Source organism: Cololabis saira, chromosome 17 (assembly GCF_033807715.1).
Source record: "Cololabis saira isolate AMF1-May2022 chromosome 17, fColSai1.1, whole genome shotgun sequence".
NCBI lineage: Eukaryota > Metazoa > Chordata > Actinopteri > Beloniformes > Belonidae > Cololabis > Cololabis saira.
Window position 1 is genome coordinate 1,212,032 of NC_084603.1, and position 24,725 is coordinate 1,236,756.

The 24,725-nt window shown below is 44.4% G+C and overlaps 2 protein-coding genes across 2 annotated transcripts in view; one reads left to right on the top strand and one right to left on the bottom strand.

Annotated features, from left to right (window-relative positions):
- entpd6 (ectonucleoside triphosphate diphosphohydrolase 6) overlaps positions 1-14,574 on the top strand; it is a 29,381-nt gene extending 14,807 nt beyond the window's left edge. Inside the window, exons 7-14 of the mRNA XM_061744795.1 lie at positions 2,859-2,947; positions 3,021-3,100; positions 5,734-5,798; positions 9,240-9,341; positions 9,560-9,706; positions 12,746-12,802; positions 13,049-13,179; positions 14,401-14,574. Of these exons, the coding sequence (XP_061600779.1) occupies positions 2,859-2,947; positions 3,021-3,100; positions 5,734-5,798; positions 9,240-9,341; positions 9,560-9,706; positions 12,746-12,802; positions 13,049-13,179; positions 14,401-14,475 (746 nt within the window). The 3' untranslated portion in view covers positions 14,476-14,574. The remainder of the gene's footprint in view (positions 1-2,858; positions 2,948-3,020; positions 3,101-5,733; positions 5,799-9,239; positions 9,342-9,559; positions 9,707-12,745; positions 12,803-13,048; positions 13,180-14,400) is intronic.
- A 742-nt stretch (positions 14,575-15,316) lies between these two features.
- On the bottom strand, positions 15,317-24,143 carry aifm2 (apoptosis inducing factor mitochondria associated 2). The gene is made up of 8 exons (XM_061744898.1): positions 24,046-24,143; positions 21,160-21,339; positions 20,100-20,215; positions 19,783-19,995; positions 18,347-18,455; positions 18,108-18,260; positions 16,783-16,983; positions 15,317-16,384 (listed from the first exon to the last, which is right to left on the bottom strand). Exons 2-8 carry the CDS (start codon positions 21,335-21,337, stop codon positions 16,233-16,235), a joined length of 1,122 nt encoding a protein of 373 aa, XP_061600882.1. The 5' UTR covers positions 21,338-21,339; positions 24,046-24,143; the 3' UTR covers positions 15,317-16,232.
- Between the last annotated feature and the right edge of the window lie 582 nt (positions 24,144-24,725).

Genomic DNA, 24,725 nt, shown 5'->3' on the forward strand with positions numbered 1-24,725 from the left:
GTGCCCCCCACGACCCGGACCCCCCGCCTTTCGCCTATGTGCGTATGAATCGTGTAGGGGGGACAAGAGGGGGAGCGGAGGCCGAAGCCAGGAGGCAGGACCAGCAAAGCTGGCCCTGATAAGACACCCGCGTCCCCCCACCGGCCATCCAGTAGACGGGGGCCGGCCCCCCGAGCCGGGCCAGGGCCCCACCGTACCTCCACGGGCGCCCCCGGAGCCGCCGGAGCCCCCAGACGGAGGGGGAAACGGTCCAACATCCTCCCATTCATACTGACAACATAAGACATAGATACCTGGGAATGGCGCCACCCCGCCGCCGCGCCCGCCCGTGCACCCCCCGGTCAGGGGAGGCCCGATCTCCGGACCCGGCCCCACCCCCCCCCGAGGCCACCCCGGCGGACACCCCAAGGGTCACGGAGTCCCCACATCCGCAGGGGCACTTGGCCCCCGCCCAGCGACGGAGGACCAAGGCAGCAATGCCCCCCCAGCGCAGACAGCCACCCCCCACCCAGGCAGGACCGGGCCCTCCGGGTGGGACCCCCACGTCCACGGCCCAGCCCCCCCCAGGAGGCCCGGAGACGCCCAAGCCACCGCCCCCCGCCCGAGCCCTCCCCAGCCACCCCCCCCACCGCCATGAGGTACCCCCCCCCACAGGCCCCCAAGGCCCCCACCGGCCAGGGACAGGACCCCGCGGCCCCCCCCACCGCCCCCCAGGGGCCACCAGAGGCCCGCGCCCCAGACCCCCCAAGCCGACCCCCAACCCCAAGGGCTACGAGATCACCCCCCCCCCCGCCCCCACTAGGTAACGAGGCCAATAATCGGGGACCACAGAGAGTGCAATTCAGCCGAGTGTTGTTCAGTGGAGGCAGACATTATCTCACTACTAATATGATCTGATAAAAGATTCCTAAAATGGTTAATACATAAACTGGATTTTTGTTTCCAATTTACTAGAATGGTTTTCTTTGCGATACATAAGGCAGTGAGAACCCGGTGTGTCCAATTAGGATCTATTTGAGTGTCTCCCAGGTGACCTAATATACACACCGTGGGGCACACTGGGATTCTGTGGTCGATCCATGTGGATAAATCCTCACAAATCTCCTTCCAGAACCTCTGTACCGGTGTACAGAACCATAAAGCATGCATATAATTATCTGGGGTGTTCTCTGTGCACTGTGAACAGATATTAGAGGTGACAAAGCCCATCTGGAACATCCTTTGTCCAGTATAATGTATTCTATGAAGAACTTTATACTGTATAAGTTGTAAGTTTGGGTTTTTAGTCATAGTAAACGTATTTAAGCATATTTGTGACCAAGAAAGCTGGTCGGTATTCAGAGAGAGATCCTCCCACTTGGAGATCGGGAGAGAGACTGACTGAGAAATTACGTATTCTAATAGTGTCAAAAAGGGGCGTGGCCTAACGGCTCAACAGCGCCCCCTAGAAAACTTTGTGCCTCAAGCCCCACAATACGGTTTGACGTACATGCACAAAAATCGGTACACACCTGTATCATGTCGCAACTTAAAGAAAAGTCTCTTGGCGCCATGGCCGAAACCAAACAGGAAGTCGGCCATTTTGAATTAATCGTGTCATTTTGGCGCAATTTATGCCATTTTCACGTGTCGTACTTTAACGAGCTCCTCCTAGCAGGATCGTCCGTTTGACATAAAACTCACTCAGGAGACACAAAAGACGTTAACGATGAAAAGTTATCAAAATCGTGAGTTTTCGTGAAATGGCGTGGCCGTGGCGCCGCGTCAAACTTCAATGCTAAACAGGAAGTGATACTAGTAGCTGATTGGCCGATATGTAATTCTGCCATAACTTTTGAATGTTTTGACATACTGAGTCGTGGGTGATGTCATCGGACTCGGTATTGAGTCCTTGACCATAATTGGTGAAAATTAGCCCCGCCCCTTCTTCTAATTGGTTGTCCCTATTTTCTGCTATATCTTTTGACTGATTTAACATAGAGAGTTGTGGGTGGTGTCATCAGACTTGGTTTTGAGTCCTTGACTTCAATTGGTGGAAATTGCATGTGCGAGGTCCCGTTCATCGCTGCTTGCAGCTTTAATTATTATTATTCTTATTTTATCCGAAAACAATTGCGTTTTTGAGGCGCATAACTTACTCGAAAAGTTGTGAAACTGGTCACGCACGTCCCATGTGGCGAGAAATTACGTATTCTAATAGTGTCAAAAAGGGGCGTGGCCTAACGGCTCAACAGCGCCCCCTAGAAAACTTTGTGCCTCAAGCCCCACAATACGGTTTGACGTACATGCACGAAAATCGGTACCCACCTGTATCATGTCGCAACTTAAAGAAAAGTCTCTTGGAGCCATGGCCCAAACCCAACAGGAAGTCGGCCATTTTGAATTAATTGTGTAATTTTGGCGAAATTTATGCCATTTTCACGTGTCGTACTTTAACGAACTCCTCCTAGCAGGATCGTCCGTTACACATAAATCTCGCTCAGGAGACACAAAAGACGTTAACGATGAAAAGTTAACCAACTACTTTGGTATAACTGGTTATGGAAAGTTATCAAAATCATGAGTTTTCGTGAAATGGCGTGGCCGTGGCGCCGCGTCAAACTTCAACGTTAAACAGGAAGTGATGCTAGTAGCTGATTGGTCCATATTTGATAGTTCCTACTTTCTGCCATAACTTTTGAATGGTTTGACATACAGAGTCATGGTGGTGTCATCGGACTTAGATTTTAGTCCTTGACTTTTATTGCTGAAAATTGCACACGAGAGGGCCCATTCATCGCTGCTTGCAGCTTTAATTATTTTTATTGTTTATATACATGTTTGAAATAAATAAATTCATTAATTCACCCCCCCTCCAGGTGGTCTCCATGGTGACGGCTCCTCTACCGTGGGGATGCTGGACCTGGGAGGAGGATCCACCCAGATCACCTTCAGCCCCCAAGATGAGGTGAGACCTGGACCTGGTCTTAACCAGGACTAGACCTGGACCAGATTACCCATCATGCTCTTCTTCTCTGCAGAAAACCATCCAGACGTCTCCCATCGACTATATCAGATCCTTCCAGATGTTCAACCACACACACACGGTCTACACACACAGGTACACACACACACACACACACACACACACACACACACACACACACACACTCACACACACACACAAGGTAATGTTTTATATTGTAGCACCTCCCCTGTTAGCGGCTGTGGGACAATGTTATGATGTTCTGGTTTCACAAGCACAACAGTCATTACTGTATTTTGTTTTATTTTTATTTTATTTTGTTTTATTTCTATATATTTACAGAGGAACTGCCTCTTGTTAGTGAGAGAACACTGTGGGAGTTGCTAAGGAGCTGCTGTTAAGCCAGAAGCTGATAAAATATAGGTTTAAATAGGTGTTCCCCCCTGGAAAAATGCAATGCCCCCCACGCACATAAAACAACGCTCAAAACAGCACAGCCTGCCACTTCCAATGCAGAGGGATTATTTAGTATCCCCCTGTATTAGTATCAGTTTTTGTGTCAGTGATTAATAAAGTTACGTCTTGAGCAAAGGCGACTTCTGTGTCCAGTGGAGAAATGAACAAAACACACACTTCGTTAAATTGAAGGAAAATTCAAGGGACACCCCGGCTCCTTTACGTTGCACTGTGAGGTTTTGGGAGCTGCTACTAAATAATTGCTAGTAATGACATTTGAGAAGTTTGGATTTTTTTAGCAACTTTTATTTTTTTGTGGAATACCCCAGACTCACCCAGGTAATTTGAGTTTGAGACCCCTGCTCTAGAGACTCTTAGAGATGATTTAGACCAGGGGTCACCAACCTGGTGCCCGCAGCGACCGCATCAGTGGCTGTAGCACTAATAGCACTAATCACGAACTAGCTCTGTCTAAAATTGTATTTAATTGTGTTTCTATTCTTTTTAAATTACATTCACAGTGATGTAAACTCAAAAACGAATACACAAAAATGTAAATAAAAAAATATATATAAATCATGAAAAAAAATTAATATACGAACGCCAACGTAGTTTGGGTCAGGTCAGTCTAGTGCGCATGACCACAGCTTTGCTGAGACGCGCTGCAAAGATGAGGAGACGGAAGCGGTTTCTACCGACAAAAACATGGCAGGAAAAAGGAAGAAAACGTATCATTTTCACAGTGAATGGGAGGGAGAGTTCTTTTTTACTAACGTGAAAGAAAACTGTGTGTGTCTCATTTGCGATGCGACTGTGGCGACGGCTAAAGCCTGATTTCAGGTTCCGCGTTACACCAACGCAGAACCTACCGCGTAGCCTACGCCGTAGGTTCTGCGTTGGTGTAACGCGGAACCTGAAATCAGCCTTAAGCGGCACAACGTGGAGAGACATTTCACTACATGTCACAAGATTTATTTTAAAAGGAGTAAATTTTTTGTTAAATCTTACATGATTGATCATTTGTACAAACATGCTTCAGAGTTCATGATTTGATAAAAACTGTTAGTGCCTTGTGAAAATTGAAAAAGATTTCCTGCAAATTGTTGTCATTCATTTGAAAAGTAAACTCTTGGAAAGGTAAATAAGATAAATAACCATGGGGGGAGTGGTAGCCTAGTGGTTGCAGAAGTGGACTGGAGTCTGGAGGACCAGCCCCCAGAATGCAACCCAGGTCAACCACCCTGGGCCCCTGAGCAAGGCCCTCAACCCGGGGGGTCCCCGGGGGCCGTTTATATGGCAGCCCACTGCTCTCTAGTCTAATTAGAGATGGGTTAAATGCAGAGAGACAAATTCCACCAGCCTGGCTGTGTGGTCATTAATAAAAAAATTAAGAAATGAAATATTGCATGTTGAAATGTATCCGTTTCCTACCATGTTTAATCATTCTGAATAATTATTATTGATGAATCATTAACGATTAGTGTCTTAATTAATAATAATGTTAAATTAAAGGTAAACTGTGTAACTTTGTTATTTCAGCAGTGTTTTATCAAAGTGGTAGCCCTTTGCATTACTCAGTGCCCTTGAAGTAGCTCTCCGTTTCAAAAAGATTGGTGACGCCTGATTTAGACTCATGTAGCTTATTAGCTTCATCTTCCTGTGGTGATAATCATGTCCAACATGAACCAACACAAACAGCAGACGTGTCTCTCTCTAGTTGATACAAGTTGTAAACTATAAAACTTAGTCTTCCTGTGGAACGGGGAATTCAATCTTAAAATAAAAATGAATTATTAAGGTTTGCTAAAGCTTTAGCGGTAGCATCTGCTGCTTCACACTAGAATCCAGATGTTCAGAGCCCTGTCATCAGCTGATTGATTGATTGGTTGATCGATGGATGGATGGATGTATTGATGTATTGGTGTATTGATCGGTGTGTTCTCCCTCTAGTTATCTTGGTCTGGCTCTGATGTATTGATTAATGTATTGATCTGTGTTGATCCTACAGCTACCTGGGTCTGGGTCTGATGTATTGATGTATCTATTGATGTATTGATTGATTGATCGGTATCTCCCTCTAGTTACCTGGGTCTGGGTCTGATGTATTGATCGATTGATGTATTGATTGATGTATTGATCGGTGTGTTCCTCCTCTAGTTATCTGGGTCTGGGTCTGATCTGTTGATGTATTGATTGATATATGGATGTATTGATTGCTGTATTGATTGATTGATTCTCCTGCAGCTACCTGGGTCTGGGTCTGATGTATTGATGTATTGATGTATTGATTGATGTATTGATTCTCCCTCTAGTTACCTGGGTCTGGGTCTGATGTCGGCCCGTCTCTCCGTGCTAGGAGGCATCGACGCTCCTCCCCGTAAGTATCTGACCCTCTTTTATTATTTTATTATTTATCTTTTCTTGTTTATCAGTTTATTTTCCCTCCAACCCCAGATAAATAAGCCATTATCTAATCTTTTAATAACACACTGCAAGATTAATTCCTTTGCTGCCAGCTGTTGCTGCGGTTTATCTGCAGTAAGAAGCTGCAGCTCACAATCACAATCTCTCTGTCCGTCAGGATGGACCGCCCGGTTCTGGTTCTGGTTCTGGTTCTGGTTCTGGTTCCAGAACCAGAACCAGAACCAGAACCGGCCTGGACGCCTCATGGATAGTTAGTTAGGAAAAACTTTCAAATGTGGCTCCTGCAGCTCACAGTGTGAACATTTCTCAACATGTATGAAGTTTTTTTTATATATTTTTTTATTAACACTATTTCTCATTACAACATGTTTGTGCATCAAGTAATACACATTTGTGCAAAGAATATCTTCTTTATAATTGAAGAAAAAGCAAAAACAAAAGAAAACAAATAAAATCAACAAAATAGACAAATAAAAAATTGCATGTACATATGAGAACACGCATTTGCTTCCAAGAAAATAAGAAAGAAGGAAAAAGACAAATAATAAAATAATTCTGAAAACAATAAGGAAACGCATCTAATCTACATGCATCTACAGGAATAACAATGACTTCAGTCAAATAATGTAGAAGGCACTTATTAAAAATAACAGGGAAGTTGTAAACGTTTGTGCAGCTTCAGTTCAAATCCCTGATTTCTGACCATTTTACTCACGTTTGTAATAGTTTTTAATTTTCTCTTTTATTTTTATTGTATTATTCTTTTTATATGGTTGTTGTACATTCTGCATCGTTGTAAATGAGGGCTTGCTCTCAAAGGTTGATATATAGTTAGTTTATTTGCACATAAAAATATACAACCATTTTAAAAAGTACAGACAAACAATATGTAGAAAAAAAGGAAATAAAAAAGAAATACAATATATCAGAAAATGTGCAGGAGGAACCAGAAAACCCTTCAGGGCTCGTCGGTGTTTCCTCCTGTAGAGAAACTAATATCTACGGAAATATGTCACCAATAATGTAACACCTTATTACATTATTGGGAATTTATTACATTTTCAGGTCTGTCTTTTTTTTCCAAAACTGATAATGTAATACTTGACAAATAACGTAATATATATATATATATAAATGTTCATTTTCAGTCCAGAGTTCTACATTTAGTGTTTTAAGTATCTAAGAATGTTTTATACGCTGGATTTGAAACACCAGAATTATTATTGGATTAAATTACAGACTTTGAGTTCCAGGTAATAAATTCCCAATAATGTAATAAGGTATTACATTATCGGTAAAAATGTTATTACAATATCCGTCAGGATATTTTATTACATTATTGGGGAAGTTATTACATTATTGGGTTTTATTACATTTTCGATTGAGTTAAGTGCAAATTTTATTACATTATAGGAAATTATTACATTTTCAGGAAATTATTGCATTATAGGATGCTACAAAACACAAATATAAGTTTTATACACACTTTCTGTTTGCACTTTGTTATTTCACTAAAAATGTGCACTATTACAGAATGGATGTTCTTTCTATTGTTTTATATTAATTTATAACATTTTAAGTTAAGCAGGACAGGATTCTGTTTAAGAAAGTTACTTATTTTATTCAGTTCGTTTTGTTATTTTGTATTAAAGTGAATTGCTGGATAATAATTAGTGTTCCATGTGTTCATGTCATTCAAAAATACACATCTAATTCAATTCGGGTTCCAGTCAAATAGTTTAAAAAGAAATGTTTTCACTCACAAAAAAAGGGGCTAAAAGAATTCACCCCCCAGGAAGTTTCCGTGATTTATTTAAGGGGGTTGGAAACCCTCGTTTCAACACGTTAAAGTTAAAACGTCCAGTTTTACCAGCAGAACAAGTAATAAAAAACAATTTACCAGAACATTAAAACACAAAATATACAAGTAAGAGATAGATAGAGAAATCAAATCCAAGTGTAGAGGACGTCCCCAGATGGTGAAGGAGCTAATCGGGGTTAGGAAGGATGAAAGGAACTAACTAGGTCACTTAGAGACCCGGCAGGGACACAAACATCCTCATTGGACTGTTTTATTTCCATTTGCAACAGTTTTTAACTGTTTAGGAGTTGGTCTTATCCTCACTGACCCCGCCCACTGTGATGTCACTGTTCTGGGGGCGGGGCTTAGAAGCCTCACTGGCCCCGCCCCCTGTGATGTCACCGTTCAGGGGGCAGGGCTTAGAAGCCTCACTGGCCCCACCCACTGTGATGTCACCGTTCAGGGGCGGGGCTTAGAAGCCTCTCTGACCTCAGGATTTAACAACAACCAGACCTGCAGCATTTCTACCTCCTGTCAATCATTTATTCTGATCTAATCTGTCCAAACGTCATTATTTCAAGTTGCTGCTGAAAAACCTGAAACCACGACTAGTAACTGAAACCAGGGGCGGGGGGGGGGGCGGGCGGGACCGCAGGCCAGCACGCAGCTCCTGAGGCTCCGGCCTGCAAACATGCACAAAAGAGAAAAAAGGGGGGCCGGCACAAGAAACTACAGGAACGATGGACAAAAACGATAGCTATGAGATATTTATAATAAATAAAAATGGAAATGGAGAAGAGAGGCAGGGAAGAGGAGAGGAGAAGAAGGGTGAGAGGCACCGCCCAGCGGATCATGTCGGTCCCCCCTGCAGCATAGGCCTATAGCAGCATATCTACCACCAAGCTATATTTTTGCGTGCGTTTTTTCGTACGTTTTGGATCATGTCGGTGCCCCCTGCAGCATAAGCCTATAGCAGCATATCTACCACCAAGCTATATTTGAGACTAACTATTATAGTCTTGTTCTATAGCTGCAACTATGACTACTGACTCTAACACACTAGAGTTTACACTACCTAGAGATTTACCAACACCAGCTAGAGGTTTACTAAACACTAACTATAGGCTTTACTAAACAGAAATGTTTTAAGTTTAGTTTTAAAGGTGGAGGTGGTGTCAGCCTCCTTAACCCAGATTGGAAGTTGGTTCCATAGTAACGGTGCCTGATAGCAGAACGCCCGCCCTCCAAATCTACATTTAGATACTCTAGGAACTACGAGTAAACCTGCACTCTGAGAGCGGAGAGCTCGGCCAGGAACATAAGGCTCTATCAGGTCTTGTAAATACTGCAGAGCTAAGCCGTTTTGGGCTTTATATGCAAGTAATAACATTTTAAATTGGATTCTGAATTTTACAGGTAGCCAATGGAGCGACGCTAACACAGGAGAGACGTGGTCTCTCCTGTGTTTAGTTTCCCCTCTGACCTCTGGAGGTGGAGGGGGGGGGTTCCTGGTCTCCAGGAACCTGGTCTGGTTCTTCAGGGACCCTTGTCCCCCCAGGAACCAGACTAACCTGCAGTTCTGTGTTTCTCCAGTAGGGGGCTCCACGGAGCTGGTCAGTCCCTGCCTCCCCCCCGACTACCGGGGCAGCTGGGAACACGGAGACCTGGTCTACACCGTCAGGGGAGAGAAGGAAGGTAAGGTCTGGGGTTACCCATGATGCACCTGGGGGGGTAGGAACCCCGTGTTGGGTAGGAACCTTTGTTTTTTTTTTCCAGGGGGGCAGGTCTACGAGTCGTGCCTCTCCAGGGTATTATATTACCCATGATGCTCTTGTGTTCCAGGGGGCCGGTATTACCCATGATGCTCTTGTGTTCCAGGGGGCGGTATTACCCATGATGCTCTTGTGTTCCAGGGGGGCAGGTCTACGAGTCGTGCCTCTCCAAGGTCCAGAAGGTTCTCTACAGGAAGGTGATGAAAACCTCGGAGGCGGCAGACGGAGAATTCTACGCCTTCAGTTACTACTACGACCGGGCCCTGGACCTGGACCTGGGGACCATCGGTAGGTGGGGGGGCCGTTGCCGTGACGCCGTTGCCGTGACGCCGTTGCCGTGACGCCGTTGCCCCGACGCCGTTGCCCCGACGCCGTTGCCCCGATGCCGTTGCCCCGATGCCGTTGCCCCGACGCCGTTGCCGTGACGCCGTTGCCGTGACGCCGTTTCCCCGACGCCGTTGCCCTGACGCCGTTGCCGCGACGCCGTTGCCGCGACGCCGTTTCCCCGACGCCGTTGCCCCGACGCCGTTGCCGCGACGCCGTTGCCGCGACGCCGTTGCCGCGACGCCGTTGCCGCGACGCCGTTGCCCCGATGCCGTTGCCCCGATGCCGTTGCCCCGATGCCGTTGCCCCGATGCCGTTGCCCCGACGCCGTTGCCGTGACGCCGTTGCCGTGACGCCGTTGCCCCGACGCCGTTGCCCTGACGCCGTTGCCGCGACGCCGTTGCCGCGACGCCGTTTCCCCGACGCCGTTGCCCCGACGCCGTTGCCCTGACGCCGTTGCCGCGACGCCGTTGCCGTGACGCCGTTGCCCCGACGCCGTTGCCCCGACGCCGTTGCCGTGACGCCGTTGCCGCGACGCCGTTGCCGCGACGCCGTTGCCCCGATGCCGTTGCCCCGATGCCGTTGCCCCGATGCCGTTGCCCCGACGCCGTTGCCGTGACGCCGTTGCCGTGACGCCGTTGCCGTGACGCCGTTGCCCCGACGCCGTTGCCCTGACGCCGTTGCAGCGACGCCGTTGCCCCGACGCCGTTGCCCCGACGCCGTTGCCCCGATGCCGTTGCCCCGATGCCGTTGCCCTGACGCCGTTGCAGCGACGCCGTTGCAGCGACGCCGTTGCAGCGACGCCGTTGCAGCGACGCCGTTGCCCCGACGCCGCCGTTGCCCTGACACCGTTGCAGCGACACCGTTGCCCTGTCTGTCTGTTTTAGTCCGCTGTGGTGTAGAGAGTTTTAGTGAGACAAAAAGCAATTTACAGTCAGATATGATCTGTGGCCAAATGCCGTTATCGGGCATTTGTCATGACTGTCACTAAGTTGTAAATTACCCCATAGGGAGTTCTCGTGGTTCAAGTCTGTGGCCAAATGAGTTGGTATTAACATATCATTAAATAATAATAATAAAAAAATAAATTAAAATAATTATAACTGTGTGTGTGTGTGTGTGTGTGTGTGTGTGTGTGTGTGTGTGTGTGTGTGTGTGTGTGTGTGTGTGTGTGTGTGTGTGTGTGTGTGTGTGTGTGTGTGTGTGTGTGTGTGTGTGTGTGTGTGTGTGTGAGATAGTATCTATGTGTGCGTCTACATGTGCAGAATTGTTTACCGTCGTAGCCAGTACTGGAGTTGTAAAATAGAATCAGGGGGGATGGTGGATTTTATCATACGGGGACAGATAATTTGTGCTGATTACAAATAATATAATATATTACAAATAATAGCAGTGACCAAAACACCTGCAGAAATACTGCAGGAATGACATAGCAGCAGTTAAATGCAGCCTTCTGTAAGCTTTAAATATCCACTGGGCTTACATCAAATACATCAAAACACAACAATAAAAAACACTTTTCTGAACTTATCAATATGACTCTGTCCTTCACAGGATAAGTAACATGGATCACTGCAAAAACTCACAATCTTAACAAGAATATTTTTCTCATTTCTAGTTAAAATGTCTCATTTTAGTAAAAAAATCTCATTACAATTAAAACAAGACTCATCACTGGAAAAAACAACAATTTTCACCTGTTTCAAGTAGATTTTCAATTGAAATAAGAAGAAAAATCTGCCAGTGGAACAAGATTGTTTTGCTTGTAATGAGAAGATAAATCTTGTCCCACTGGCAGATTTTTCTCTTATTTCAAGTGAAAATTTACTTGAAACAGGTGAAAATTGTCAAATAAGTTATTTTTCTGGTGATGACTCTAAATTACAACAATAGCTAAGTACCGGACTCTGCATTGCTGCAATCTCAAACTTCATCTTGATTGTTCTATCTGTAGGAACTACAGCGCCCTCTGGTGGCCTGGTGTGGTACGTGTGTGTCAGAGCTGCATGTTAGTTGGTTATAGAAACAATTCAGGCATTTTAACACATGAATATTCCTAACAACCACCAGGAGTGAAGCCGTCAGCCTCTTCTTTATCCAGGATTATCTACGTTAGACCTTCGTGTGCAGGGAAGGGTTTAGTTTAAAATAGTTATTCTACTCTTTTATTTATTTTTATTGAATTTATCTGCTGCAAATAAAACCTGTCTTCCAATTCATTGCATTTTTATCCCAGTTATTTTTGTAGAAGTATCTTATCGGTACTCGGTATCGGCGAGTACACACATTAAAGTACTGGGTGTGAAAACACTGGTATCGGGGCAGAACTGCTAACAACAGGTTCATCTCCCACAGGGGGATTAGGAACTAAATATGTGTCTAGATTTGGGTATTTGTCTTTTTCCTGCTCCCTTTTTTCTTTTTCTTAGTGTTTTCTGGCTCCACTTTAGTGTTTCCTCCTGCTCATGTTCAGCTGCAGATTAATTACTGTGTTGACCAGTGAATGATGATGACGCTGATAACCAACCATTCTACCCAAAGTACATTTGGAGATTCACTTGGAATTTTAGTTTTAATCTTAAATGTGAGTGAAAATCTCAGCACAAAATATTATACAAATGATCTAATATGAAGATGTGAAGATCTCAAAGATCCTCAAACCAGAAACACTTTCTTCCCCAAAACCATCACCTTCCTAAAATCTGACACCGTCACACGGAAACCTTCTGGGTATTTTTTACATTTTTAATTATTTTGCACTTTATATTTATTTATTTATTTATTTACTTATATTGCATTTTATTTTTATGTTTTATTATCTTGCACTTCTATCAGGAAGCAGCTGAGATGAAGCAATTTGGTTGTTGAAATATGACAATAAAGAATCTTGAATCTTGAAATGTTAGAAATCTGCAGCTAAAGAACCATAAAGTTCCTTCAGAGCCGGGTTCTCCAGGTTCTCCAGGTTCTCCAGGTTCTGATTCTGTTTCTGTTCTGATCCAGATGGTTCGTCCGGAGGATCCGTCCTGGTGTCTGACTACATGGAAGCAGCTAAGAGAGGTGAGAGGACTCCACCTGGTGGTGCTGACCGGTACTGCAGCTGAACCAGAACCAGGTGGTACTGCAGCAGAACCTCTGAGACGTCATACAGAACCGTGTGTGTGTGTATTTAATGTGTGTGCGTGTGTGTGTGTGTGTATTTAATGTGTGTGTGTGTGTGTGTGTGTGTGTATTTAATGTGTGTGCGTGTGTGTGTGTGTGTGTGTATTTAATGTGTGTGTGTATTTAACGTGTGTTTGTCTCCAGTGTGCGATGACTCGTCTCCAGACCAGAACCAGAACCAGAACCAGAACCAGAACCCGTTCCTGTGTCTGGACCTGATCTACATCTCAGTTCTGCTGCAGGAGCTCGGGTTCCCCCCCCACAAACAGCTGCGGGTGAGTCGGATCAATCAATCTGATCAATAACCTGATTAATCAGAGTGAGTGAAACTCTGGATCATTAGTTTTATCCTTGTCCTTTATCTCATTGTTTCTGGACAAACAGACACAACTGGATTTCTCTTAGAATTAATTGATAATGTTTCACCTTTTGAATTAATCCATATTATTATTTTCATGCATGATTTGGAATGTTCTGTTTCTGATATTAATATAATTCTGTTACTGGGTAAGAACCATGTTCATTGAGCCAAATGGAGAAATTGTAAACTTTCCTTCCGGGTTTTTATTAATGATTTTAAGATTTCTGAAAAGAGTAGAATAAACAAAAATGCAAGTAAAATAAGTCTAGACATTGCTCGTTATTTGTTATTCTAATTTAATAATTCCTCTCCTTTTTTATGCTCCATTATGTGAATTTAAATACTTAATTTATTTTGTTATTCATATGCACCTTTTAATTCTTAGAGCGCCTTGTTTTTTAGTTTTTTGTATTCCTTACAAGAATCTCAATTTTTTTTTTATTTTCCTTTCTTTTCATATTGTATTTAAATTGATATTTGTACATTATCCTCTTTGAGAGTTTGTATATTTACAATAAAGTTTTGTTAAAAAAAAACCACTCACTCCAGGTGAGTGATCAATCAGCTGATCAATCAGCTGATCAATCACCTGATCAATCACCTGATCAATCAGCTGATCAATCAGCTGATCAATCAGCTGATCAATCAGCTGGTCATAGATATTTATTTTCTAATGTAGCACTAATGTAGGACTCCCTGGCAGAAGAGATATTGTATCTCAATGGGACTTTCCTGAATAAATAAAGGATAAATAAAAAAATAAAATTATTCTTATTTTCTATGTTTTTACTGTAAGGTGTCCTTGGGTGCTCAGAAAGGTTCCAACAAATTAAAATTATTGTTATTATTATTATTGTTATTATTATTATTATTAATCATCTGATCAGAGTTATTGATGACCTGGTCCTGATCAGAGTTATTGATGACCTGGTCCTGATCAGAGTTATTGATGACCTGGTCCTGATCAGAGTTATTGATGATCTGGTCCTGATCAGAGTTATTGATGATCTGGTCCTGATCAGAGTTATTGATGATCTGGTCCTGATCAGAGTTATTGATGATCTGGTCCTGATCAGAGTTATTGATGATCTGGTCCTGATCAGAGTTATTGATGATCTGTTCTTCTGTGTTCCAGCTGGCCAGAACCATCAACCAGGTAGAAACCAGCTGGGCCCTCGGAGCCACGTTCTCCCTCCTGGGGGGACCATGAAGACCTGGTCCTGGTCCCTGAAGACCTGGACCTGGTGCAGCTTGTGTATTTTTTGTGTATCAACTGTTTTTTACAATAAAGTTGGACTTTAAAAATGAAGCGACTTGTTTGGACCCGGTTCTGTCCCAGACCTGGACCCCCTCGGGTCCGGCAGGACCTGGACCACCTCAGGAGGGTCCAGGTCCTGCCCCAGACCAGAACCAGCACCTGCAGGAGTCTCTGATGGACTGATCACCTGACCAGGTGTCCCGGTGGCCCCGCCCCCTCCTGGTCACCTGGGACAGGCTCCGCCCCCCAGACGACCTCTAGTCCAGTAAAACCCGGTTTAATTTAATTTATTACGTTTATTTGTGTCAGGGACAATATTCAAAATGACATTAGTCCCAGAGAAAAAATTGTTTTACTGGATTTATCTCACTAGCTACTTTCCCTCCGTCGTCCCTGGGCAGGTTTATGGATAATAAAAGGTAAGAGCGTCAAATACAAAACTAATCAATCGTACACATGTACATACACTCTGGAAGAGAATCAGGGCCAGGCAGGAGAAAAAATATTTGAGGGGAAGATTTTTTTTCATTATGCACTTCGAGAAAAAAGTCAAAATGTCGAGATTAATGTTGAAATACAATTTTTTTTCTACTTTTTTCTCGACATTTCCAATTCTTTCTCGAAGTGCATAATGATAAAAAAATCTTCCTTTAAAATATTATTTTTATTTTTCTCCTGCCTGGCCCTGATACTCTTCTGTACATACACACACACATCACACACTCATGTACAAAACATATTACATAACAGGGAAATAAGAAGATACATGAGAAAATACAGGTAACATGTTTTATTAAAATTGTAAAACAGTTAAGATATAAAATTAATGTTGACAAGTCTGATTCCTTAAAATCCACTGCAAAAGAAAAAACATTGAAGTCTGCAAAGTTTCAGGTTGAGAGATTGTTCCATGATTTGATGCTTTAAAGGAGAAAGCAGATTGTGCAACGGCAGAGCTGCTTCGGGATATTTTACTTTCTCCACTAAAGACAAACCTCCAGGCTCTGACAGTGAGTTCAGAGCTGAGTTTTTCAAAGTTTTTCAATAGGGGAGGAGCAGTATTATGAATTATTTTATACACTAAACGGTTATCTGAGTAAGGCAAGGCAAGTCCAGCAGATAAACCTCATTCACGGTTTTCAGAAAGTATTTAATTTAAGAGTATGCTTAAAATAACAAATAAAATTATAAGAAAAGAAGTGAAATAATAAAAAGCACACGTTAAAAAATAAGGGCAGTAGAGTACAACATTAAATCATCGAAGCTGAGCATTTTATATTTGTTAATTATAGCACAGTGATGATACTGACGTGATTTTCTGTCTCAGATTTTCAGGGCTTGTTTGTGACCTGATGGGTTTTATGACAGATTTACTCGCCTGAGACCAACACGATACACAATAATGATGAGATAAAATCAAGGCATTGAAATAAGTTTTAGAGGCTTCAACTGTTAATGAGTTCCTGATATTTCTAAAATTTAGTAAGTTATATTTCAATATGTGACTCATTTTTTTAATATGGCTTTTGAATGTGAGTGAATGTTCTGATCAACTCGTCTATAAGAGACACGTTTTCATGTTTTACTGTTTTTATTGATCGTAAATAAAAGGCTTAAATCTGTGATGTCATCGTTTAGAGGACTCTGTGTTGGACCAGGTCTGGACCAGGTCTGGGGGGGTCCCGGTCCCGGTCCAGACCCGGTCCCCCTCAGGGCCGGGTCTGGCCCAGCTCCCTCCAGCTCTTCCACAGCAGCAGGTCCCGGCTCTTCCCCAGAACCACCAGGAACCGTGGGAGTCTCCAACCGCTGAACTGACCCACGCCGTCGTCGGGGCCCAGAGCTAGCAGCAGCGTAGCGTTGCCTAGCAACAGAGAGAGAGATGTCAATCAAAACACCAGAGCTAGCAGCAGCGTAGCGTTGCCTAGCAACAGAGAGAGACACAATCAAACCACCTGACCCCGCCCACCCCTGGATAGGACACGCCCACCTCAGGTCCTGCTACACCTGGCTACGGCTAATGTGGCTACGACTGACATAGCTAAGACTAACGTAGCTAAGACTTACGTAGCTATGACTAACATAGCTGTATTAGTCGTAGCTACTACTAATGCAGCTACGACTAACGTAGCTACAACTAGGTGGTTAGCCCCGCCCCTTTTTGGTTGACCAGGAAGTGGGCGGAGTCAGTTCCTGAACCCCAGACCAGGTCCTGGTTCCATCGGGGACCGGGTCCTGGTCTCTATGGCGGCGGCTACCTACCGGGCCGGTACTCTGTCAGCGGCCTCCCCGCCGCGGCGTTAGCGATGTTAGCTACGGCTACAGCGGCGTGCAGCTCGGCGGCGTACGCCGTCTTGGGCTCGGCTACGTCGTTGCAGTCGCCCACGGCGAAGACGTTGGACACGCCCACAACCTGCAGGTGGGCGTCGACCTTCAGGGCCCCGCCCTCCGCCACGCTGCCGGCTGGGGGACACAGAGGTCAGAGGTCACGGGACAGGCAGAGGTCACGGGTCACGCAGAGGTCATCTGAGCACCGGCGCTGCTAGGAACTCAAAACTGAGAACTAGGAACTCTTGAAATTTACCCAGAACTAGGAACTCAATTTAAGCAGAACTAGGAGCGCAATTTCTTCCATTTTCCCGTGTGGTACTTTACCAAACTCCTCCTAGCAGGATCGTCTGTTCCAAATAAAACTCGCTCAGTTAACACAAAAGACGTTAACCATGAAAAGTTATAAAAATCGTGAGTTTTCGTTAAATGACGTGGCCGTGGCGCTGCGTCAAACTTCAATGCTAAACAGGAAGTGATACTAGTAGCTGATTGGTCGATATTTGATAGTTCCTATTTTCGGCCATAACTTTTGAATGTTTTGACATAAAGAGTCGTGGTGGTGTCATCGGACTGGGTATTGAGTCCTTGACCTTTATTGGTGCAAATTGCACGCATGAGGGCCTTTTCACCGATGCTTGCAGCTTTAATTACCAGTTAATACCGGTTATTACCAGTTAATACTGGTTATTACCAATAAGTACCAGTTATTACTGGTTATTACTGGTTATTACCAATAATTACCGGTTATTACCAGTTATAACTGGTTATTACCAGTAACCACTGGTTATTATCAATAATTACCGGTTATTAACAGTAACTACTAGTTATTACCAATAATTACTGGTTATTACCAATAAGTACCAGTTATTACTGGTTATTACCAATTAATACTTGTTATTACCAATAATTACCGGTTATTAACAGTTAACTGGTTAGTACCAGTTAATACTGGTTATTAACAATGATTACTGGGTATTACCAGTTAACCAGTAATACTAATATTACTAGTTATTACCAGTAATAACTGGTTATTACCAGTAATTGCCAGTCATAACCAGTAGTTGGTGGGAATAACTGGTCATTAACAGGCATTACTGTTAATAACCAGTTATTACTTGTTATTACCAGTAATAACTGGTTATTATCAGTTATTACTAGTAATAACCAGTTATTAGTGGTGTTGACGTCCATGTGAGTATTGTGGGCGGGGCCTGTAAAGCCCGGTACGGCGGTTCCCGGTCCCCCACGTTTCTCACCCATGTGGGCCCGGTAGGCGTCGGCGTTGACCCGCAGGCCCGTACAGCTGATCACAAGGTCCACCGTCAGAACCTGGTCCTGGTCGGTTCTGACCCGCTGGTCCTTGTGGGTCACGTTGAGGTGCAGCTCCGGCAGGTTGGTCACCTTCTGCCCTGGAACCAGAGACAGAACCGTCAGGACCAGAGAGAGAACCGTCAGAACCGGGCCTGCAGGGCCGACACTAAACCGGGTCACCTACCCAGAACCAGCTCCACCCCCTTCTCCAGCAGAACCTCCTTCACCTGCTGCCTCACGCTGGGCTGCAGCTCCGGGTCGGCCAGCTCCGTTCTGGAGTGGACCAGAACCACCTGGAACAGAGTCAGAGGTCAGAACCAGAACCAGAACCACCTGGACCAGAACCATCTGGAACAGAGGACTGGTTATAACTGGTTATTACAGCAGGAGAGACCGCGTCTCTCCAGTGTTAGCGTCGCTCCATTGGCTACCTGTAAAATTCAGAATTCAATTTAAAATGTTATTACTTGCGTATAAAGCCCAAAACGGCTAAGCTCCGCATTATTTGCAAGACCTGATAGTGCCTTATGTTCCTGGCAGAGCTCTCCGCTCTCAGAGTGCAGGTTTACTCGTAGTTCCTAGAGTATCTAAATGTAGATTTGGAGGGCGGGCGTTCTGCTATCAGGCACCATTACTATGGAACCAACTTCCAATCTGGGTTAAGGAGGCTGACACCACCTCCACCTTTAAAACTAAACTTAAAACCTTTCTGTTTAGTAAAGCCTATAGTTAGTGTTTAGTAAACCTCTAGCTGGTGTTGGTAAATCTCTAGGTAGTGTAAACTCTAGTGTGTTAGAGTCAGTAGTCATAGTTGCAGCTATAGAACAAGACTATAATAGTTAGTCTCAAATATAGCTTGGTGGTAGATATGCTGCTATAGGCTTATGCTGCAGGGGGGACTGACATGATCCACTGGGCGGTGCCTCTCACCCTTCTTCTCCTCTCCTCTTCCCTTCTCCATTTCCATTTTTATTTATTATAAATATCTCATAGCTATCATTTTTGTCCATCGTTCCTGTAGTTTCTTGTTCCCCTTTTTTCTCTTTTGTGCATGTTTGCAGGCCGGAGCCTCGGGAGCTGCGTGCTGGCCTGTGGTCCCACCCCCCGCCCCTGGTCCTCCCGCTGCTGCTTCCACCTACCTACCCAACAGGAAGTCGGCCATTTTGAATTAATCGTGTCATTTTGGCGCAATTTATGCCATTTTCACGTGTCGTACTTTAACGAACTCGTCTGTTCGACATAAAACTCGCTCAGGAGACACAAAAGACGTTAACGATGAAAACCAGTCCGTCCCCCCAGTCCGTCTGTCCACCATGGGGTCTAGAGCTTTCTGCCACTCTGCCCCCCATTAAAAGTGAAATGGTGTGGCCGTGGCGCTGCGTCAAACTTCAACGTTAAACAGGAAGTGAGAATAGTAGCTGATTGGCCGATATTTGATAGTTCCTATTTTCTGCCATAACTTTTGAATGGTTTGACATAAAGACTTGTGGGTGGTGTCATCGGACTCTGTTTTGAGTCCTTGACTTTTATTGGTGGAAATTGCACACGCGAGGGCCCGTTCATCGCTGCTGCAGCTTTAATTACTAATATTACTGGTAGTAATAACTGGGTCGGTCTCACCTTCTTGTCGGGGTACCGGGTCTTGATCTCGGCTGCCATCTCTGCCCCGGTGGACCCGCCCCCGACCACCAGAACCGAGCCGGCGGCCTGGACCTGCAGGACCAGGTTCTCGTAGGCGGCCACGGCGCCGCGGTACGACTCCTCGCCGCCCAGCTTCCCGGGGAACGGGCCGGCGGTGCCGGTGGACAGAACCAGGTGGCTGTACTGGACCTCCTGCAGGGGGAGATTCATGTTCTGACAGGTTCTGACCCGCAGGGTTCTGCTGGTTCTGCAGGTTCTGACCCGCAGGCTTCTGCTGGTTCTGGTTCCGGACTCACCCTGCCTCCCTGCAGAACCACCACCTGCCGCTCGGTGTCGACCCGGTCCACTCGGCCCTGAACAAAACTGTCCCCAAAGGTCTCGGCGTACGGGATGAAGGTCTGCCGGGCAAAACCTGGACGGGAGGAGAAATAACTGGTAATAACTAGTAATTATTGGTAATAACCAGTAGTGATGAAGCATTGTGACAGCACGTGGCCCCTGCAGGGACAACGACGCCTTGCAGGTTGCCCCAGCCTCATACCCCCGCTTGACCTATTGTCACACAAGTTCCGGCGTCTTGCATCCCTGCCGAGACAGGCACCGTGGGAGTGGCTTTGACTTCCAGCCCCTGCAGAGACGAGGACCATATATGGACTTCCTGACTACTCGGGGGTAGTCCCAAAACTGAAAGATCACACCTGACTGTCTCTCACTTGGCTTGTTTATTCCTGTCTTTGTTGATTGAACTTTTGTATAAAAACCCTGTGGCCAAATCAATCTGGGTCAGCATTTCAACCAGACTTTGGTCTGTGTAAATGTGCACACCGCCGGCTACTGAATAACTCACTATACCACAAAGCGGACTTCTGAACTGGTTTTGATAAATTCCTCAACAGTAGTTACTGGTAATAACCAAAATTAATTGGTAATAACCAGTAATAACTGGTAATAACAGTAATAATCAGTAGTTACTGGTAATAACCAGTAATAGTTGGTAATAACCAGTAATAACTGGTAATAACCTGGTAATAACCAATGATAACTGGTAATAACCTGGTAATAACCAATAATAACTGGTAATAACCAATAATAACTGGTAATAACCTGGTAATAACCAATAATAACTGGTAATAACCTGGTAATAACCAATAATAACTGGTAATAACCAGTAATAATCAGTAGTTACTGGTAATAACCAGTAATAATCAGTAGTTACTGGTAATAACCAGTAATAGTTGGTAATAACCAATGATAACTGGTAATAACCTGGTAATAACCAATAATAACTGGTAATAACCTGGTAAGTACCTGGTTATTACTGGTAATAACCGGTAATAACCGGGTTGGTACTGGTACCTGGCGTCACGGCGGCTCTCAGCGCCGCCACGTTGTGGTGAAAAGCGTCTCTCACATCGATCAGCGTGAACTTTAGCCCCCGAGACTTTAGCTGCAGCGCCGCCGCCGTGCCGCCGAAGCCGCCGCCCACAATCACAACATGGACGCCCTCGGGGGGGGAGGAGGAGGAGACGCCCATCTCTGGAGAAACACGCACATAAACACACACATTAATACACAACCACCACGTGGAGGTCGGGGGAGGAGGAGGAAGATCCTCTGCCGGTGGCGAAGAGCATCTCTGTAACGGCCCGGTCAGGGTAACGGCCCGGTCGGGGTAACGGCCTGCTTCCACCTGCCTGCGGTCCCCATCCCTGGTCATCCCGCTGCTGCTTCCACCTGCCTGCTGTGCTGTTGACGTCCCTGACCCACCAGTCTGGCCTTCGGCAGGAGGGTCCCCCCTGATGATCCAGGTCCTGGTCCAGGTTTCTTCCTCCTAAAGGGGAGTTTTTCTTGCCACTGTTTGGTTTAAGGTTTTTCTCCCACTAGGGGAGTTTTTACCTCCATTGTTTATGTAATAATTGCTCGGGGGTTTATGTTTATGTTCTGGTTCTGGAAACATCCTGGAGACAACTATGTTGGAATAGATCAGGGGTGGGCGAGTAAGTTTGGCCTCGGGCCTGAATGTTGGGCCAGAACATCACATCAATCAGGCAAAACATGTTTTTTTTTCTACTAAACAAAACTTTTTTCCCCTTATCTATAGGCTACTAGTATTATTATACTATTATATCTTGTACAAAAAAGTAATTTAAGAAAGTCATTAGTTTAAATAAAGTAACTTGAATTTGCTACAGACTGTTATTAGTGTGTTATTACTGCTTTAGCTACTCTGTGGCTGCGTTATGAAACCGCTTATAAGTAACTACTTATCAGGTGATAATAATAATATTAATTTCTGCCAAGCTACTAACAAATGCAGTCCTTCTTTAAAATACACAGAACAACATTAAACACATGAAAAACCCATGATATGAACAGTAGCACAGTAGTCAGTACGTGCACACGTAGCAGCAGCTCTCTGTGTCTCCTGAAGCGAGTGAGAGGATATGCAAATGAGCCGGATTTTCCAACGTATTTTTACACATATAATGGACGTTTTACCATTTAAAAGACCAACAGCAAAACTCAAGCTAAGTTATCAGTTGTATTTTTCACATTTTAAACCACAACAAATCACTTGACACATACGTCTTACCATTTCAACAGCTTCAGGAGTTTTGCCGGGAGTCTGTGCCTACGTCACTCCTGAATATTTGTGTGCACCTCTAATTAAGGCCCCCCTATGCTACAGGTGACATGGAACTATACAGAATTGTGTGCGTCCGGAATCATGAAGATCCTACTTTTATTTTATTTTATCTTTTTCTAAATAAAGGCTTTGAATTCTCTATGAAATTGTCGTTTTGGCCCGCGGGCCGCCAGATACCGATTACTGTATTAGACGCTATACAAATAAAACTGAATTGAATTGAATTGAATTGAATTGAATTGAATTGAATTGAATTGAATTGAAGAAGCGACACCCATCACTGTACACACACATACACACACAATCACCATGTGGACGCCGTCGGGGGGGGAGGAAGTCTGGGCCCCCATCTCTAAGGAAACACACACACACATACACACACATACACACATGTACACACACATATACACATAAACACACACACACACACACGTTGCTTTTAAATTTACTTAACGTCGTCAGGTTAATTTCCTTCTTCCTGGTTATAAACGCGTTATCACCAGAGATTAGCCGTTAGCGGCGGCGTAGCTGCCAATCAGCTCTGTGTATGTAAACGAGCTAAAACCCCAAACCGCGGCGCGAGAAGCAGCCGCTGCTACGCTCATAAGCTAGCTGATCAACCCCCCGTAGGAACCGCCACCCGTTCAGACCACGCACACAAACTGTTAGCATTAGCACGGCTAGCATCAGCAAAGACGCTGCTAATTTAGTATTAGCATTAGCTTAGTTAGCGTTATTGTAAAATCGAGTCTTCTGATTGGCTGAACTCCCGTATGAACGTCCGACCGCCTGGAAACCACACGCCCTTATAAGGAAATATCCTCCGTCGTAAAGAACAGCAGGTGAGGGAGCCGGGGCCAGGTCCAGGTCCAGGTCCAGGTCCAGGTCCTGGACCTGGACCTGGACCTGGACCAGGACTGGACTTTAATAATCCTGGTTTCACTAGTCGGCGCTCGCCTCATAAACTACTAAACGCAGAAGTGGCACCGACACGGCGGGAAAGTCGCAGCCGTACGACTTTGTTTAAAGTCGTTATTGTGATTTTCTTTGCCGACGTTGCTCTCAGCGTCTCCATGGCAACCGCCCATCATCCACTCTGACGAAACAGATATTAAACTCTCAGTTTCAGGTTTTACTTCTTTAGATAACTTTATCCGTGTAAATGTTTTCCTCACAGTTAGCCTAGCAACATTCACGCTAACTGAACTCTAAATCAACAAAACTAGCGAGTTCTTTACGTCGTCAAACTGTTTTTACTCATTTATAAAGTCACATATACGCGCACACACACACACACACACACACAGATGTTGCTTTTAAAGTTGTTATTCTGGATTATTTAAATTATTATTTAAACTCCGTCTGAATCTGAACGACAGAATCAAATCTGGATTATTTTGTTCATCAAAATTCACTTTTACAAGTTTGTAAAGTTCAGATTCAGACACAAACACGGATCTCAGACTCTAAACTTCGTCACAGATTAGTTTTACTAATTAGGGTCCTGATGACGTCACAGGGGGGGGCCCCAGGAGCCCCCCCCTGTGACGTCACAGAGCAGAACTCACCTGCTGACGTCACAGAGCAGAACTCACCTGCTGCAGGTCCGAGTTGAAGCTTAAAGCTTCTCCTCTCTGCTCCGTCTCTTATGTCCTGGTAGCTCCGCTCTGACGTCACCCAGCCTCCACCAATCACAGCCCAGCAGCGTCTGCCTCTGCGCCTGCGCGGAGCAGGAGGGGCGGGCTCTCATGCTGCATTCAGGGGCTGCAGGAAATATGAACCATCTTTTATACATAAAGGCAAGTTTATCTGTAGAACAATTCAACACAAGGTCATTATTAAAGTGATTTACAGCAACATTAAAAGCTGCAAGACACAATTAAAACATAAATAACAAATAAAATGAAATAAAATGATAAGAAAAGAGGTAAATAATAGAAAGCAGCAGTTGTTAAATGTTAAAGAGTACAGCAGGTTAATCTCATTCTTACAATGACAAGAATTACGTTTCTATACGGTTAAAACGTACAAAGATCCGGTCAAATACAGGATTACAAAAGTAAAAATTAATTAATTAATTAAAAATAAAATAAGTAAATAAATACATTTAAAAGAAATAAAAAAGTAAAAAAAAAAATATATATATATATTAATAAATGAATATATATGATTTATAAAAATATATATCATATATATTATTTATTAAAAATGCATATATATATATATATATATATATATATATATATATATATATATATATATATATATATATATA